The sequence below is a fragment of the Diaporthe citri genome (genome assembly GCF_014595645.1).
Source record: "Diaporthe citri strain NFHF-8-4 chromosome Unknown scaffold_4, whole genome shotgun sequence".
NCBI lineage: Eukaryota > Fungi > Ascomycota > Sordariomycetes > Diaporthales > Diaporthaceae > Diaporthe > Diaporthe citri.
Genome location: NW_025064849.1, coordinates 3,226,245 through 3,244,825, shown reverse-complemented (window position 1 = coordinate 3,244,825; position 18,581 = coordinate 3,226,245). Strand labels below are relative to the sequence as shown.

The 18,581-nt window shown below is 54.3% G+C and overlaps 7 protein-coding genes across 7 annotated transcripts; 5 read left to right on the top strand and 2 right to left on the bottom strand.

Annotated features, from left to right (window-relative positions):
* Positions 1–2,209: 2,209 nt before the first annotated feature.
* On the top strand, positions 2,210–2,995 carry INS49_010053 (uncharacterized protein; the record flags this gene model as incomplete). Its single annotated transcript, XM_043170779.1, has 1 exon — positions 2,210–2,995. The coding sequence occupies one exon, from the start codon at positions 2,210–2,212 to the stop codon at positions 2,993–2,995; it is 786 nt and encodes a 261-aa protein (XP_043025344.1).
* Positions 2,996–3,593: 598 nt separating this feature from the next.
* INS49_010052 (uncharacterized protein) lies at positions 3,594–4,385 on the bottom strand (the record flags this gene model as incomplete). Its single annotated transcript, XM_043170778.1, has 2 exons — positions 3,594–3,875; positions 3,936–4,385. The coding sequence occupies 2 exons, from the start codon at positions 4,383–4,385 to the stop codon at positions 3,594–3,596; spliced, it is 732 nt and encodes a 243-aa protein (XP_043025343.1).
* A 3,297-nt stretch (positions 4,386–7,682) lies between these two features.
* On the top strand, positions 7,683–8,558 carry INS49_010051 (uncharacterized protein; the record flags this gene model as incomplete). Its single annotated transcript, XM_043170777.1, has 1 exon — positions 7,683–8,558. The coding sequence occupies one exon, from the start codon at positions 7,683–7,685 to the stop codon at positions 8,556–8,558; it is 876 nt and encodes a 291-aa protein (XP_043025342.1).
* Positions 8,559–9,993: 1,435 nt separating this feature from the next.
* On the top strand, positions 9,994–11,507 carry INS49_010050 (uncharacterized protein; the record flags this gene model as incomplete). Its single annotated transcript, XM_043170776.1, has 2 exons — positions 9,994–10,245; positions 10,326–11,507. The coding sequence occupies 2 exons, from the start codon at positions 9,994–9,996 to the stop codon at positions 11,505–11,507; spliced, it is 1,434 nt and encodes a 477-aa protein (XP_043025341.1).
* A 1,205-nt stretch (positions 11,508–12,712) lies between these two features.
* Positions 12,713–15,027, top strand: INS49_010049 (uncharacterized protein; the record flags this gene model as incomplete). Its single annotated transcript, XM_043170775.1, has 2 exons — positions 12,713–14,187; positions 14,328–15,027. 2 exons carry the CDS (start codon positions 12,713–12,715, stop codon positions 15,025–15,027), a joined length of 2,175 nt encoding a protein of 724 aa, XP_043025340.1.
* Positions 15,028–15,811: 784 nt separating this feature from the next.
* INS49_010048 (uncharacterized protein) lies at positions 15,812–16,339 on the bottom strand (the record flags this gene model as incomplete). The annotated part of the gene is made up of 2 exons (XM_043170774.1): positions 15,812–16,231; positions 16,337–16,339. The coding sequence occupies 2 exons, from the start codon at positions 16,337–16,339 to the stop codon at positions 15,812–15,814; spliced, it is 423 nt and encodes a 140-aa protein (XP_043025339.1).
* Positions 16,340–17,049: 710 nt separating this feature from the next.
* INS49_010047 (uncharacterized protein) lies at positions 17,050–18,207 on the top strand (the record flags this gene model as incomplete). Its single annotated transcript, XM_043170773.1, has 3 exons — positions 17,050–17,382; positions 17,501–18,065; positions 18,161–18,207. The coding sequence occupies 3 exons, from the start codon at positions 17,050–17,052 to the stop codon at positions 18,205–18,207; spliced, it is 945 nt and encodes a 314-aa protein (XP_043025338.1).
* Positions 18,208–18,581: the final 374 nt, after the last annotated feature.

The following is an 18,581-nucleotide window of genomic DNA, read 5'->3' as shown; positions in this document are numbered from 1 at the left end:
TATAGCTATGCTTTATCAGTAACCCCACAATACCAATATTTTATAGCGTGTGCAGCCAATTTCCTTGTACTGGGTGGGCCAACGCTGGAAGCTGGGTGGGCGTACTGTGGAAGCTGGGTGGGCGTACGCTGACTCTGAAGTTGGACTTGGCATCTAAAATGAAGGGACAAAAATTTAGTCCTTGGAGCGTCCCAGCCAGAGCAGCCAAGGGAAGCAATTCTACAACACTAACCGGCCCACTACATTGCTCTGATGTACCACGCTAGACAATTTCAAACTGTTAGAGACAGCAACAATGTTTGACTTGAAGCAGAACAGAATTACGTACCACAGAGTACATTAGCCGCCTACTCTCATCATCCAAGTCATTAAATCTTTTCATGAATTCACCCTGCGAAAGTTTGGTGGCTTCCTGTCGGGGTTCTCCTCAACGGAAAGGTCCTTGATCAAGTTGATGATGAAAAGCTGGTCCTGCTTTCGGTATTCTTTTGTAGCTATTTGGCGTTCGCTCTTAGTAGAAATCGGAGACATGATGTGGATTCTGTTTTTTTTGTGTAAGCCTTAATTGAAATAGTGACAAAGTTCACACAGACCGTTGGTAATTTGATGTTGTTTGTGTGATTATGGCACACTGTCTGCGATGTGACCTGATGTATCGTGATTAAAGAAGCAATGACCATGACAAAGTTTTGGGATATTCTGCCGACTTCAGGATGGCAAATACAGAGGTTATATTAAAGAAATCTATGCCCTTCTGTGACAGTTGACTTTCAGAGCTCGTGACTGAATAGTGAGAGTAATCAAGTCCTCGAGCTTGGTTGTTTCACTGTTGGGCTCGAAGCCTTGTTTCGAAAGTTTCTGCAGCCATAGGCCATAGAAAGTGAATTTTCATGTCAAACATGAGGCCGGCCGTTGGACTGTCTATATAAAAAAAAAACATTCATCTAAGATCTATGCGGTAAAATGATCAGAACTCACCGCCAAGTTACATTACCAAGATGAAAACGTAATATATCAGGTTGACGTGGACTCAGCTCTAGGCTGAACTTGAAGCCTGTACGTCTGACGTGTTGGTCCACTTGAGTTCGGCTGCCTGTTAGTTCCACGTGGGATGACAACCAACTGCCACTTGTTGACCCTCGATCATTTGAGCCAAGTCGGCCTGCTGGAAATTTCAGTTTCTGCGAGTGGCCATTGCAGTGCTGCCTGTTGGATGCCAACCAGTGCGAAGTTGAACTTTTCAGTCCTCGCCTTAACCGCCATGCTTCCGTCTGTGTCACGTTTTGTTTTGCTCAATCTAGGTGTCCCGCAGAGTGTAGACTGTGCGAGATTCCCAGGTATCAAGGGTCAAGGCTACAGTTCATACCCACAAGTGCTAACTACATTGTCCTTTGAAACCAAGTGCTTTTCATTCCACGCCAGTCGTCGTATCAGCCCATGCAGCGCCATCTAACGAAAGCCAGCACGAAGCGCATGAGCAATCTGAAGACTGCACAGGCAGGATGTTGTTGCAATTATACCAGCGCAGCAGGGCCAAGGATGGCCAATCGGAGTGGCGTGGTTGAGGGGGCTCGGAGGCCAGATCTGCGATGCAGTAACACGGACTCTGCAAGCAGCACTCTTTAGACAAGAGCCGAAACCGTTGCATCATTTCTCATATAAACTGGGCTGGGACTACCGAAATTTTCAGCACTCCAAAGTGGTGGTAACACATTAACACGTCATTTGACCGAACGAAGCAACAAAGCGTCGAGCACGCAGTCGATTGCAAACACATCTAGGCGCAGTAAATGGCCGGATACCACGATAAATTCCCAGTACATTGATTACGACATAGTTCAATAGGAGCTTTTACATTGGATATTGAATATTGCGATAGGTGCCCAGTTGAAAGCAATCTCAAAACACGCGGATGATCTCCATGTCAGAACAACCTATGAATGGCTGCAGAGAACTGCCGATCCCAAACAAGAACAACGGAATTTATTGATATTATAGTTACATACAGCCCGCACTCATTTAGCCAGAAACCTCCCCCAAGTGCCATGCTCGACAGGCTTGAAGGCAGAGCGGATTGGAGATTGCCCAATGACTTCAGTCCGGTGGATGGGTTGACTCTCGGTGATATAAACCCGGGGAAGTTCCTCATCATGGCTTTTGTGAATACTTGGCAATTCTTCAAGTATTTACACACTCACATATAATCATTATGCAGACTTGGTCTTACCTTCACGTTGCGGCCCTGCTCATCGGTACCATTGAGCCTGCTTCAGCAGCCTGCGACCGTGCCACCCTTCAGAATGTCACCAATGGCTACATTGCAGCGCAGACATCCGGGTCTCTTACCCCAATAGCTGGCCTTATCAATGGCACCAATTACAGGGAAAACTTCAAGGCCGCCACCATTTCGAGCGGAATCCTCAGCCAGGCCCTGAAAATCGACCACAACCGCACTACGCTCGACACAACTCAATGCGCCTCGTATGCCGAGCTGATCGTTGCCAACTCAGCGCACCAGTACGTCATCGGCACTCAGCTGTACCTGTCCAACACCACTCCGCAGACCATTTCCAAGATCGACACCATCGTGACAGACCAGGGTGACTGGCTCTTCAACGCCACGGGGACCCTGTACTGGGCATCCCGGGAGGACTGGGGCCCTATCGCGGCCGACAAGAGAGATTCAAGGAAGACAATTCAGGTTGCCGCGGACGCGTACCTCGACTACTTCAGGGACAAGAGCGTGGTCGTGCCGTGGGGCACGCCCTGTGCCAGACTGGAGGGTGGCGCGTACACCGGCAAGGGGGCTGCCACGGATTCCTGCAATGTCGGCGTGCCAAACAACATTAACTTGACTGACAGGAGATACATCATCGATGAGGAGGTCGGAGAGGTGGATGTCTTCTTGAGCTTCGTGTCAAACCCGGACAGTCATGAGTTCCGGGTTGAAGGGGGGAAATTGAGATTTGTGCACACTTTGACTGTCATGGAGTGAGCCTTTGAGACAGTGTTCTCCACCTTAGCGTTTCGAAGAAGGAATGGGAGAAAGTCAAATGCGAGCAGAGAAAAGTTTGGCAGATGCCAGACATCTGGTTCGAAAGAGGCGGTATTGAATCCATTCTGAATACTACGAGGTCAATGAAATTGCTCTTACCTGCCGGCCCAAGCGTTCTTACGTCACACCCACACCCTTCGAAACTTTGTGCTCATCATCATAGGAAAAGCAATTCGATATGCAGGAGAGCCTTCGAGTCCGAAGAAACTAAGAAGCAAGAGCTTACTGACACTACTTGCACTCAATTGAGGTCGCACTTGAAAATGGAGGCCTCTGATTCATACAACGTGCTGTCAGAGGATCATTGCACGTTCACGTGGGCATGGACCGCGTCAAAGTACCACAAGGCGTCAAGTCTTTTGAATCGTGTGGAATCACTTCTATGGGGTGCTGTCTGGAGAGATTCATATTGTCTATGCTAGACAACAAGGCTCTGCTGCTACGGTAATCTTGTCATCATCAGAGATTTCGACCACGCACGGGTATCATGTTAATTAATTATGCGTTATCCGTCTTTTAAACAATCGTCCGCGCCTTCTTACAGCAACACAGCTATTTTGGCCGCCATGGCCTGCGCACCGGCAATCGTCATGTTGGAAGTTGGTGGCTGCCATCCAAGCTCAATTGGCAGTCTTTCCTTCTCAAAGAGGTACTTGATGAACGTGGCGTTTGCGTTGCCTTCGACCAAGTCCCCAAATGCAGACAGGATCAACGAGTACTCCAGCAGCGAGGTCGTCTGGGCAGAGCTAGCATCGAACTCAGGATTCGTGGCGGCGCCATATGCAAAGCGTGCTGTCCTTTCAGCCGCGGCTACTGCGAACTAACCACCCAACATTGTTAGCATAGATCCAGAACCCCTTAATCACAGAAACCGACTCACGGTGATAACGTCATTGTCTCCCCAGTTCTCCAGAGTCCTTGCCCAAGCCTGGTCATTGAACGAGAGGTTGTCGCCCCAGTACGAGTCATTTCTCGACATTGACCCATCGTGCTCGAGGACGTGTGGGTTGTGCTGCTTGAGATCGTCCAGATTGAACGTCGATGCGTTGCCAGTCGTGGACGTCTGGAAGGCCAAGCTTCCGAACACCTGCGTGGCGTCGCCGGCGATGGTGAAGCCCTTGTACGCTGCGTCCGTGAGCATCTCGATGTCGATGCCTTTGCCGTCACGGGGTAGCATTCCGTGGTTGGCAAGGGCGTTGAGACCCGGGCAGGGTGCTCGGACGTCTGTGTCTGTTGGCGGTTGGAATGGATATGTCGCCTCGTCCAGAGCAGCGCTGAAGGGAATGAGTGCGGCTGCCGTGGTGAGGCATAACGTCTTGAACGAAGGCATGATGAATTATGTACAGCAAGAGCTGGAAATAGGAGAAAACAATTAACGAAAGTTGGGGAGACAGTGATGAAGACAGGAGATGCGTTCAAAGACCCGCCGAGAAGCTGTCATCTTATACTCCATGGCGAACTCGCTACTGCCCATGAACCACGGCGTCCTTCATCCAGGCGTTCGTTCGTTGGGACCCGCGATCCATGTCGCATTGATCCACAGCCCTGCACTCATTCAGTCGTCAGTCCGAAGATGATAGATCAGCCCCGTGGGGACAATGCCAAGCTTTGCGTCGCCGGAAGATCACGTATGCTCAGGGTGCCATTGTCATGGGCGCGAGGACCAAAAGGGGGCATTGCTCCCGCGGCTAGCGGCAAATAGTATCCTGCCCATTTCCAACCCATGTGCCAACCCATGTGGGCTGCATCTCGGCTCCCTGAGCACTGCATGGGGGCAGAGGCGCCACTAACTATGCGGCGACTCATGACTTTGCGGCATAGGAATCTTATCGTGGCTTCCTTGTCCATAATTTTCTCGCTGGACCCTGGACACTGTACTGTCTAATAATCGTCAAACCCCAACTGACAAGAATAGCTCATGCCTCGATGTCATTCGGAGTGGGCAGAATGCGATGCTCCTATTTTCATCCTCAACCACACCCTCGGGTCCTCTGTGCTTTTGGGGGTCATATTATAGTTCGCGAAAATCAATTAAATGTTGACGTGAAAGCAGTAGCAACTCAAGGCTACCAACGGAACGTTCCGACTCTCGGCAGATTCCGACGTTGACTGGGGACGACAGTCGCGCACTTCATCGCACATTCATGGGTGCGTTTCCATCTAGGTAGGGTATTTAGTGGTAGGTCCATTGTGCAGGGAAATCTACACGATTGTCATGAAATCCGCGGACTTTGGTAAAACTTCAAGAATTACTTAGACCGATTGCAAATCCATTGCTGTATGGTTTGCGTGGCATTTCAATACCATTTGGTCTCAGGAGCTAACTTGTTCGGGCTCACTAAGCATATCCTCCTTGTGAAATGGTCCTGCTGCGAGACAACGAAGAAAAACAGTACCTAAGAAATCGAATTCGGCCTTGCTACTTTTTCACACGTTTTCTACAGCGACTCGGTTGACTTTGGAGATATTAGTAAGCTTGTATAGGAATGAGAAAAAAAGCCGTGAACAGAGTAGTGAGAACAGAGTAGTGAGAACAGAGTAGTGAGAACAGAGTAGTGAGAACAGAGTAGTGAGAACAGAGTAGTGAGAACAGAGTAGTGAGAACAGAGTAGTGAGAACAGAGTAGTGAGAACAGAGTTGTGTACTAAAGATTCAAACTTCATGACATGTGCAGCGTGCCATCAAAACTCGCCGTCACGGTCAGTGTGTAGTGGATCCGACCACCGAGCCCCAGTGGTCACCTCTTTCGGGCCGGACATGGGGAAGCAGCCGGGAAGGTCGGGCGATCAATCGGCAAGACACCACAATTGCGGAGGCCAGTCGAAGGGGCTAGAAGGCTGTGCGTTGGAAAGCGGCCCACAACTGGCATCACCACAAGTGCGCCAGTCAAATGTCAGAGGCCATGAAAGCTTAATAAACTGTCACAAGTGGTTGAGTCCGCGTTGCCTAGGCCCCAGCACAAACCATTGATGAAGACGCCAGCTCGCTCGGGAAGACTTTCGGGGCATTTGCTTCCACGCACTTATCGTCAAACGAGGACGAATTGAGAGGAGACGAACAAAGCCGGGCCCAGTGGTTTATCGCCCAGGGCTTAGTCAGCCCCCCAAACGAACCCGAACTTATTCTCGACGTCGCCCCGAAGTCCTGAACTCTGCTCATGTCAACCGTGCTGATTTGTTTCATGGCACCCGGGCCAACATGCTGCTCCAACTTTGGTCCTGCCGCCCTGATTTGGGCCTTGTACACTGCCGAGCTTTGCTTTACGGGCGCCATGCACCAACACAGACTGTGACGGGATCTGACACAACGCAGGTCCAGGAAAATCCCCCTTAGTCCCTCAGAGCGTTGCCTCAAGTCGAGCGCGCGCTAGACGCGCTTTGGCACCATACAGCCACGGTCTAGAGCCAACAGAGGACAACATCGCGGTCGAGGTTCTTAGCAACTGGACTTTCATGGGCGATTCCAGCAACCGGTGCAAAGTGCGGCGCCAGATGCAACCTTTGCTGGCGGTAGAGGCCGGGTCGGCCGGGGCGGCGACTTCAGGAATTAGAGAAAGACGACTTGTCCCGACAATGCGTCGCGACTGCAGCTGCCACGATAAACTTTCCTAGGCGCCGGGGAGGGACCGGTGCGGCTGAAGATATCAAGGAGGCCGGGCAGCACGTTGCGAGCCACACCCGACCAGGGCTGTTGAACTCTGGGCCAAGCACAGACGACCGTCTGGATACTGCCAAGGTGAACATCGAAGTCGGGCCCTTGCGAGAACCCGAGGTTGGTCTGATGTTGGGCATTGTTCCCATCAATTCCCACATGGAGAAGTTCTTTCTCGATCGCGCGCTGTCACTAAAGCGGCAATTCGCATTTCTCGTTCAAGCTGGATCAGCCGGCGCCTTTGAAAGGCCGCTCCGCTTACTTCACACCACCACTCTTCGCATCTGCATGTTTCCGTCCCAACATTTGGGCGATGGCTTGTTTGATTTTCTCGATTGAGTCTGACCATAAACCTCGGTCGTGACTGTGACAGTCCAGATGTCACTTACATGTCTGTGACACGATGCTCACGTTCCCCTAACACCTGCTGTTCGCCACCGGGGCTGTTTCACTCTCCGTACGTTAGATCGTCTTCCCGTGTTCTACGCCTTCACAGCCTGTCTTCGTGTTGCTTTATGCGTGACCAGCAACCCGTCAGCGTCCTCAGAAATTTTGCGCGGAAGCACATCTCAACCGAATACGATTACAGGAGGGAGAGGAAGTGTTGGACAACGCCGTACAGGCAGTAAAGTGGTGCTTCATGACAGTCAGAGGGAATTCAGAAATGTGCTTCCTATACAAGCAGCACTCTTGCCGCCACCGCTTTCAAAGGAAGTGATCTCAAGCGCCAAAGTGGCAACACTCCTCCCGTCCAGCACACTCACGACGATTCCCACACCAACCCCAGTTGTCCACGCACTGGACCTTGTGGAAGACGGCTCAGCAGCCGCTAAGGCCACGGAAACACCCTTTTCGAGAACGCAATTGCGTAGAGGTACCCCGAGCAATGCCACCGCGACTTCACGCCCGCCGACCACAATAAGGGAGACGACGACAGTCTACATCGAACCCGACAACTGCACGGGCACTCCAACCCATGGCACGGCACTCAATTCCCATATCAGACGCTGGACAAAAAGGAGGCATCGCTGGCGGCACAGTCGGCGCCGTCTTGATAGTGGCCGTCCTGACACTGTTCTGCTACAGGCGTGCACGGCGGAGGATACGGAATAGAAGGGGCTCCCTGAGCCTGTCCGACTCGAGCTCCACGCCGGATGCCGCGGAGCGTGGCATGGTCGCCCACGGGGGCCTGTTCGGCTCAGAGGACAAGACCGCCAGTGCCGCCGAGAGCTTCGCAACCGACGAACCACAACTACCAGACCCGGCAGCCGTCGAGGCCACGCCAGGGGACCGCACATCCGAGCAAGTGCCGATTTGCTTCCGGCCGTCCCGGCGCCTAGTCAGCCGGTACCCGAGCCTCCCGGTGACACCCACGGCCAGCATCCGGCTGTCGGATTACCTCAACCCGGTCATCCGCGACACGGTCCTGCTGCCGCGGCCCCTGAGGCGCGCGGGCAGGGTGGCGAGCCTGGCACGGAGCCGACCCTGGCAGGCGGGGGCCCGCAAGCAGCAGCCGGCCGCCGGCAGCGGGGGAAGCAGGAGCAGGCGCACGACGGTGACCACCAGCAGCGTGTACAGCTCCGACGCCACGTTCGACTTTGCCGAGTACGTGACGATCGGGGCGCGGACGTCACGGGGCACGACGCAGCGCGCCAGCGGGACGACGGACGCGTCGGGGCTGCGTAGCACGCTGGCGAACTTCCCTCGGCCGCCGCCCTACACGTTTTCCAGGGGGGACGGGCAGGGCCTGGGGACGAGCTGGGGGGAGAGCTTCGTATTTTCGACGCCTGAGGACGAGGTGCTGCTGGCGTTTCCCAAGCTAGCTCGTCAGATAGGAGATGAGCTCAACTAGGTTCGGAGCCTGGCGGGGTCCTGGATGGTGTGATATTTCGTTCATAGCGATGGCGGAGTTCACGTTGCGGGGTGAATGATTATATGTCGGAACCCAAAGTTCACTCAAATATTGGCTGCAGAAGAAAATTAGCCAGTCTTGTTTAATAATTCTAGGTTTGATAGGTTTATCTGGTTGGTGCTTGGTCCTATTTGAACAGATGGAAAGGAAGTCAGAGGTACAAGGGTACAAATATATGGTAGCTATACAGGGTTAATATCACATAACAAATGGCCATATAGGCTGTGGTAATGAAAAGACATGCAGCCATCCCAGACCATGATTATCTGCCATGGAGTGGCTGAGAGAAAGATCTTGGCTAAAAGCAATGTAGCATTGGTGGTACAAGGCATTGAAATCGGCCGAGGATGGGACAACAACGTGCTGCTAGCAAGCGTCGTCCATACCAATACATGGGAAATCTATGCTCAAGGTCCTTTTGCACCTCTGCACCTCTGCACCTCTGCACTGCTGCACTGCTGCACTGCTGCACCACTGATTCCAAGAGCAGGGGAACTCGGGATGTCCCTAGGCACTTTGGGCTCTGCCTGGGCTGCGCATCTGGACTGACTGCCAGGGGTAGAACAGTCCACAAGGGAGGCACTGATGATCTTCAGCTGTCGCAGCTGCAGCTTCCTTCGTGCCTGCATGCATGCAGCCATGCCATTTGCCCCTTTCCTGCCCCCATGATCCTGATACTGCAGATGCACTGCCCGCTGGCAAGCTGAGGGTGGGATGGCTGAGAGAGTGTCTGGTGACTGGCGACGTCGAAGTCGTCGTCAGTTTCAAGTCGGTAGGCGCGAACAGTCAGTTACCTCGGCCGGTTGATTGGTGGGCGGCTCACGCGATTGAAACAGAAACGATTGTGCCATTGGCCACAATGTGTTTGGCATGAGGCCGAGACCCCGGAGCCGCTGCAGGTGCGGGGCCGCCCTGGCGGGTGGGCCCTGGTGCACCCTTGACGACCCCCCAGTTGGCGCGTATTGTCACCGTAGGGCGAGACATCGACAGCCAATGGACTTGCGAACCTTGCGAACTGCTACAGTCCCGCGCTTTTCCGTTCCGATTGTGCTGCTTCTTTGATATCTTTGTTCAAGAGGCCTTGGGACCCCATTGTCGGGCTTGGGGTCCCTGTGCCTGCATCTTCTACAAATAATTACACCTGGTCCGTTTCAGTGCTTTGTTGGTGGTTCATCTTGAAAGGGTGTTCTGCTCCTCCTTCGTATTTGAAGGCTTACACGCCTCTGCCGGCATACACTTCAATCAACTTCAGAGTTTAGACAACCAAGCAAAAACCGACCTTTCCGTTTCGGCAAAATCCTTCTTTTCATTCTCGATACCCTCATCTTTTCTAATACACACATCTACTTTGATAGCCGGCCTATCAACCTTCAAAATGGACAGCATGCACCAAGGACAGGGCTACCCGCCCCGTAACGGCTGGAATCCAGAGGGCTCAACTCACGAGTCCTACCCGGAGAAGACGAGACCCGATTCACAGCCCTCCAACACGTCCAAAAGATTTATCTGGAGGGTGTTCCGGCTCGGCGCTACGATAGCACTCACAATCGCCGTCCTGGTCCTTACGCTCATCATCCTCGTTGCTGGGAGACATGGCGATGGAAGCAGTGACCTTTCGCTGATAACAGTAAGTACTAACGGTACCGACGGTGGATATATAAGCAGTGTGAACTATTTACGTGAGGCCCCTTGCTAACATCACGACAGATCGACATGAGCAACTTTGCCCGTTTCAACCCGCCAGTAATCACCCTCGTCGACAACACCACCGAGGCCACCAAGACTCGAAGGGGCCTCGGATCCTTCGTGAGCGACGTCGCAGGCAAGGCGAGCGATGCCGCCGACTCGGTCGAAACCTTTGCGTCGGGCGCCGCGTCGGCCGTCGAGTCAGCGGCCGGGGCCGTCGCCACCGCCGCCGAGGCCGAGGCTGACAAGATCATCGACGAGATCGGCGACAAGCTCGACGACATCGAGAACGCCGTCATGGGCCTCATGGACAAGGTCCTCGGCACCATCCAGGACGCCCTGAACAAGTGGCTCCAGGAGGCCGCCGGCGCCCTCGACGACATCGACATCCCGAGGACAATGTCACTGCACCTGACGACGTACTGCAGCGGAAACGCCACCATGAACTCGACGACGAGCGAGTCCGACTCCAACTCCACAACCGCCACCGCTGCTTCCGGCTCCATGTCGTGCACCCGCCTCTTCTCGAGCGGCGAGACCTCCTTCAACTCGACCGCCAACAACGGCACCATCTTCGGCTTCCAGCCCGGCGCGGTCCTCGCGCGCGCGCTGGGCGTCTTCTACGTGCCCGAGGGCGCGCAGCTCGCCATCCGCGAGCCCGTCGACGGCGCCGTCAACACGGTCGACCGGCTGGTGCACGAGGCCGGCGCCGACCTGTCCGCCTGGACCGTCAACCTGCTCTTCATCCCCATCGTCGCCATGTACGCGCTCGCCGCCTTCTTCACCTGCCTGCTGCTGCTGGTGCTGCTCGCCGCCACCGCGGTGAGCTTCAGGTCGCGCAACGACGACCCGCGCGAGGGCCTGCCGTCCAAGGTGTTTGGCCTGTGCGGCGGCATCGCCGCCTGCGCTGCCTTCTTTCTGCTGCTGGGGAGCGTCATACTGACAGTGATTGCTCTCGTCGCCTATGTCGTCGGTCTTGGAGTTGGCGTCGTCGACATCACCGTGTCGTCGAGCTCAAAGCTCAAGTGGATGTCCTGGGCCGCTTTCATCATCATGGCCCTCGTGGCCATCTCGCTCAAGGTGGAGGAGTTTGTGGCGGAGTGCGTCTTCTGGTGGAACTTCCTGAAGCAGCTTTGTGGGGCGCGGAAGACAAAGCGCAGCACAAAGGAAAAGTTCAGCGATCCGGCACGCCAATATCATTAAGGTGGTCTGATCGATCCCGCAGATAGCAGGTTCTACTCTGGCTTAGAAATCCAATAATAAAATAATAAGAATCAACCGCTAGGCTTCATTTGACAGGGGGCAATTGCAAACTTTTCCCCGGTTTGCCCTCCAACTTTACTACAGCGCATGCCTTCCCAATTGATACTGCCAGGTCCTCATCAAGCATACTACGCCCCGGCCGGTGACGCACTTTCCACAGTGAAGCGATTCAGTTCCCTTACTGGTGCCATTGACTATAATTGATAGCCACAGAACACAGCCGCGGACCTCAGGACATGTTGCACGCAATAAAGTATTTTTACTAGAGCTGAATATAATGTGAGAATAAGAGCTCATTGACTAAGGGTCGCATATCCTTGGTATTGTCTCCAAATTTGGTATATAGATACTCACGAGGACATCTTGGTCCCTTGTTCCCTCAAATTTGCTCACCAATTTCCATTTCCAAGCCAGTATCATACATTCTGCTCTCATACTGCAGGAGACTAGTCTCATACCCTACAATAGGCATTTCCGCCATGTCAAGTATTGAGGAGTGTTCCCATCCGGAGGTCTCAATCATTTCTGGTTCATGGGCACTGAAGTTTGTAGTGTGGGTGACAAAAGATGGATTGCAAGCCCAGGCTGTAGAGGCGCGATGTTATTACCGGAAGATTCAGATATACATAATTGAGAAGAGGTAGAAGTGGTACAATTTACGCGTCCGTTGCTTGCTGACTTCACGGTTGACTTGGCAAGGCTATTTCATCATTAAGAAGTATTCCCCTTTGCCTCCTTCTAATTAGGTGAACATCATTTACTGCGCCCTGTGATTGTCGTAGTGCATTAAAACGGTCAATATTTTGTGGCTTGTGGTAACACACCGTGATACGTGAGCCAATTACAAGTGGAAATACATATACCCCCCTAGCCTGTCAGCTCACCGATGCATGTCGCGGCACTGCCACGCAGCTGTGACTGGCAACTATTTGCCGCCTGCAGGACTAGCGGACGGGAACAGCACACGTCGCTTGTCTTCCTTATGGCTACATTCTTCTAGCTGTCGCTGTCCTTCCACTTACTGTGCACCTATCTGCTCACTCCACCTGCTAGCACATGGTTTCACAAATCTTCTCAGGCAACATCTCCAGATAGCCTGCTTCTAAGGGGTGCCTCCTGTCACTGCGAGGCGGCACCAGGAGATCATGGCCAGCCTGGGCAAAGGCGAGCTCGAAGACCTAGACCCCATTATTACTAGTGAAACAAATTCTAGACAGCTGCTCTGGAATATGGACCGCGCATTCCGGAGCTCGCTGTGGTATCCGACCATGGAGGAGCGACAACAAGGTATCTGGTCTCCTCACAAGGGCACTCTGGACTGGGTATTCCAGAACAGTCCGGCGGAAAAGACAGTGCCGTGGGATGATTTCAATCATTTCGTGACAAAAGGCTGCGGCACACATTGGATCACGGGCAAGGCAGGGTCTGGGAAGAGCACGCTCATGAAGTACATCAACACCAACCCAAAGCTGGATGTTGCCCTATCGGAATGGGCGGCGGGACGCGAAATATTCAAAGCCTCCTTCTACTTTGACTACCTCGGCACAGAAATGCAGAAGTCGGAAATGGGACTTCTGAGGTCTCTGGTTCTCGAATTGCTGAGCACGCACCAGAAGCCGGAACCCATGTTTTGGAGAGGCGAGGAGCAGAGGTTTTTCACTCATCTCGGATCGCAGAATCTCGCATTAAACACAGAGCGTATCAAAGTTGCGTTTCCGGAGCGCTTTGAATCAATGCAGCTATCATCGAAGCGGCCGGCTTCGTTCGAGCCGAGCCGCAACGAGCTGCTGATGGCGCTGAACAGAATCTTTCAGCACTCGCCCGACGCACGGTTCTTCCTCTCGATCGACGGGCTTGACGAATACGACGCTGAGAGCGCCGAGATGAGCGACTTGGCTGAGATCCTCAAGTCAATCTGCCAGCGAGAGAATGTTAAGGCTGTGATCTCCAGCCGGCCCTGGGCCGTATTCGAGGACGCCTTCGCCGCCAGCCCAAGACTGCGGCTCCACCAACTCACTCACGATGACATCAGCTTCTACGTGAGCGACAAAATGGAGCATGATCACCGGATGCGACGGCTTCTGAAATTCCATCCAGAGGAGTCGAAGGCATTGATGGAAGAGATTGTCGAAGCATCTGCAGGCGTTTTTCTCTGGGTCCGTCTCGTGGTTCAGAGCCTAATGGAAGGCCTTGTGAACAGAGATGGCGTTTCTGACATGCAACTCCGCCTCCGCGACCTCCCAACCGACTTGGACGAGCTGTACCGGGTGATGCTAAAACGAGTTCCGGATTCGTATCGGCGCCAGACTTCCAAGCTGCTGGAACTGGTCTACTACGGAACTCGAGATAAATGGAAGCTGAGCCTCTTCGGACTTCATTACGCATTCGAGTTGGGTGAGGAAGAAGTGCTGAGAGCCCCGATTGAGCCATGGCCGCCGGAAGAGCTAGACTGGGTTTTTGAATCCATGGAGAGAATCATCCAAAGTCGCTGTCTGGGCTTTGTGGAAGTGGTGCATTTGGACACTATATGGCTGGCACATGGTCCAGACACATTCGATACAAGAAGCAAGCAAAAGAGCGCTGTCCGATTCATACACCGCTCAGCAGTTGACTTCCTCCGGTACGTGTTTTCCTAGTTCATTTCTGGGGTTTAAATTTCCCAATTACACTCGGCTACCCTACAACGAGCCTTGCGTGCCATCTCCGGTCCTTTCCCTCTTCTACAGAATAAATGCTGAACTCCACCTGAGGGAACAATAGCCGGCCGGAGACTTGGTCCCAGCACATCACGAACTGGAAGGATGCATCTTTTGAGCCATCCCTTGCGTTGCTCTGCTCCGCGATTCATACATTGAAAAGACTCCACTTCGACAAGACCATGGAGTCGGTCGGAATCATCAGATCAATGGCTCTCTACGCCGGGTACCGAGCACTTGAGGCAGAGCACCTGACGGAGCAGGCCTCGCCAGCACTGCTACTTGAGCTGGACAGGGTGATGGAAATCCAGGTCAACAAGGTCGATGTACGATCGCGGCCGAACGACGGCAGCGGGAAAAAGCATATCTGCTTGTTATGTAAAAGCACACACACCGCGAAATGTCCTTCACACTGGTCGAAGCTGTGCTTTGAGTTCAGCCCGCGATCGAGGACGACCTTCTTGTCCTTTGCCGCCTCCCTGCAGCTCCGATATTTCGTCCAGAGCCAGGTCGCCTGCCATGGGCCCCAGATTGTCGACCAAGAACAGGACTCGCTGTTGGCTTACGTGGAAGAGGCCAGGAATTCTCAACCAGGGACTCTTGATGAACCTCATATATCTGTTGACCCTGAACTTGTCAAGTTCCTAAAAGGGTTATCGAGAAGGGCGATGTTCTCCAAGAAGAGAGTCCTGCGAATGTGGTCAAGCAAGAAGGTCAAAAAGAGGGGTGTATCTGGGCAGTCTATTATCTCGGCAGGACCGTAGAAGACTGCCGCTCTGTGGACATGCTCTTAACTTTGCAGGCTTTTGTTACAGTATTTGGTCCAAAACGTCTCGAAGAAAGTAGCCGAGGTCTAATTAGAAAATTAGTTAATTGGAGGTCTCAAGAAAGCCGATATACTCCACAACTTCCTGTGCTCAGCTGGATGATGCTTGGTTTGCCATTTCACTGGCCCTCCTGTCGAATAGAGATCCGGGGGATCGATCGAGCACTGGCGCATAGTCTGACAGTCAAAATAGCTCCGCGCACACGCATAAAGGGCATGGCAATGATGCGCCACCTGATGATGCCTCAATTCCAAAGCTTCTCTCCTGTAACCCCCGCCTTGGGGACTCGTAGTATACACAAAATTCTATGACACATGGATAGCACAACTGGCTTGCCCTGGGTGCCGACAAATCGACCCCCCTCGCACGCGCCGGAAACCCACACCCAAATAAACGCCTTGCAATGTCGAGTGAAGATGTGTGGTATATGCAGCATATGCCAGCGGAGTATCCGCTAGCGCTGAGAAGTGGGAAGCGTGGGTGTGCCCGGATTCGCCCCCGAAAGGTCTTTTTGAGCACCCTGTTCCATTGGATATTGGGTCGAGGTGTGGCTGGAATCGTCGCTGATGGGAGAGGAACCGCGTGCCTCTCGCGGAGCGAGTATCTTAGAGGCGTTGAGATGCCACTCCCTCAGGGCGGAGCGTCACGGCCTCCATGCACGCTCCACGACGCAGACCGCACCCCCGGCCCCTCCGAAGCCATCCCTGGGCCTCCTCCGTTATCATTTATCCTTGTAAATGTTCGGCTTCCACCCCTCCTTGACCTCTTGCTCGTGGGCCATATTCTCCTGCGCGGGCTTAATCTCTGCCTCGAGGCGCTCGCGCGCCCTCAGGATCTTGCTCTGCAGGTAGAAGCTGCCGCCCTTCTGCGGGTCGTTGGCGTCGAACAGGCGCTTGAAGCGCTCCGTGATCTCCTCCACATCGGCCTTGCCGCCCTGCGGCGGTTTCACGTTGAGGATCTTGACGGCCTCCTCAAGCGTCATGCCCGAGGAGATGTTGGCGCGGCCGGCGGCCGAGCCTCCCGCTTTTTGCTGTGCCCTTTGGTAGCTTGACGAGGCGGAGGCTTGCTTGTAGGCTTCGGCGAAGGCGCGCCCGACCACTCGGCTGCCGATGAATATGACCTGGGTTATGAGGCGGTAGGCCTGGCAGAGGAAAGTTTATCAGTGGTAGTGTCCTCCACGGGTAGGTGCAGCGACCATGGTATGGCCCGACGATCATGCGACAGTTTAGATCTCGGCGATGCTCACCATCTTGAACAACGACCTGGCTCGGCGCTGGTCTGTTCTCTAGAAACCACGATGCTGACTGCCCTCCCGCTTCGTCGTGCCTCGGATATTCGCAGCACTTTGGGCTTGATAGTGCGAGGAAGATGCGGGATTCAAAAGGCGGATCGTGGTGTCATGGACGGCGGGAACGCGCTTCAGGAAAATTCGCTGACGGGAACTAAGACGGACTCGAAGCTCTCTCGCTGGTCTAGTCCCGGAGGCGACAGGGAGTGGAAATTTTGCCGATCATCGGGCCGTTGATTGATTTTGGTCCTGCCTTGCCTGCCGCGGGCGGGATGCCAGCCAGCCCGCAGCTCAAGCTCCCAGCACCTTGTCTGCCTTGTTCCGGTAGTGGCCTGGTCTGGGGGAACAAGGAACAGCTGTCCATGCCCACCAAAGCCAGCTGGCCCCTGACGAACAAGGAAACATTTTGGAAGCCTGCATCATCTCGCATTTGCTCCTCGTGGTTCCACGACAACATCAACATCGCAGCACGACCGAATCCGACCGTCACCACTCGCGCCACCTCTACAAATCTGTCTTTACTGCAATAGCTCCCTCATTGAGCCCTCCTTAGAACACCAAACCGCATATACAACAACCAGGGAGCCTCCCGTCCCACTCGAACCGACGTCGACAGCTCCTCGATCTCCTGCTCCCTCCGGCCAGCATTCGTCAACGGGCCTCATAAAAACATGTCCCAGTTCGGCTACGGGGCACAGCCCCAGGGCAACCCAGCCTACGCCCCGCAGTCCGCCCAGAACCTCCAGTTCTACCCATCACAATACGCACCCGCCGACGTCTCGGGCCACGCGACACCTTCACAGGCCTCGTACGGCGGCTATGGCGCACCCGCCGGCGCCGCTAACTACGGCTTCGGCGCGCCCGCCGCGGGGGTCTCCGGGCGCATGGGCGAGCAGGGCGGGCTCAGGACGGGCTGGATCGCCGCCTTCTCCACCGAGGGCTACGAGGGCGAGCCGCCGCTGCTGGAGGAGTTGGGCGTCAACTTCTCGCACATACAGGCCAAGGTGCGTTCATGTGGTGTTTCCATTGCGCCGCGTCTCTCGTGTCTTGCGGCGGCAATGCGATGCGTCTTGTGGTCTTGAAAGCTAGTGGCAGATCAACTAATCCTTTCTCTCTTTTCAGACACTCGCCGTGCTCAACCCCTTCCGCCGCATCGACCAGCACCTGATGGACGACAGCGACCTGGGCGGGCCGATCCTGTTCGCGGGCCTGTTCGGCTTCTTCCTCCTCTTCTCGGGCAACCTGCACTTCGGCTACATCTACGGCCTCGCGGCGCTGGGCTCGATATCGCTGCACTTCATCATCTCGCTCATGACGCCCCTCGAGGACGGCGACGGCGCCTCCCAGGCCACCCCCTACGGCGGCCACCAGCCGGGCCAGCCCCCTTCGGCCCACGGGGGAATGGCCCACCCCAACGAGCTGTCCTCCACCCTCACGTACTTCCGCAGCGCCTCCGTCCTGGGCTACTGCCTGCTGCCCCTGACCGCAACCAGCCTGCTCGGGATCGTCATGCCCATGGACACGCCCCTGGGCATCGTCATGACCTCCGCCGCTATCATGTGGTGCACGTACAGCGCCTCGGGCATTTTCTGCGCCGTCGGCAGGATGCGCGGCATGAGGGGCCTCGTGGCGTATCCCCTGGCGCTCTTCTACGTCGGCTTTGGCATCATGAGCATCTTCTCCAGTCGTAAGCATTAGTCTTTCCCTATCACAGTTCCCCGTCTATTGTGCTTTGGAATGTTCCAGATTGCATACATTACTCTATGCTAACACACAAATCAGGGGGCAGTGGGAATATGGCAAAGATCGTGGCTGGCGGTGTTTCATGAGCTGTCCCATTTTCAACTTGTACTCTAGACAGCAGCGGCCTTGGTTGGTCCGAATGTAGACCATGTTCATCAAATACACACCTGAACACCGTGATTCCTCTCGTCCCGTCCTTCGCCTCCCGGTCCATTGCCGTCGAACCCTCCCTTGCCTTCCGTTCATTTACTATCAAATGTGGTTACCAAATCCGTTCCCTTGTGATACCCTTTCCCTGCGTCCGATTTGAGACGCAAATGCCCACTGTCCACAGCGTGGGAGAATCTTTTTCTGCCGCTAAATACTCATACAATGCGAAAGAAACCACATATTTCCTTGCTTCCATTAGACAAAAGAGTCGTAAAAGTCGAGATGCCAAGATGCCTTGAGGCATTCTCGT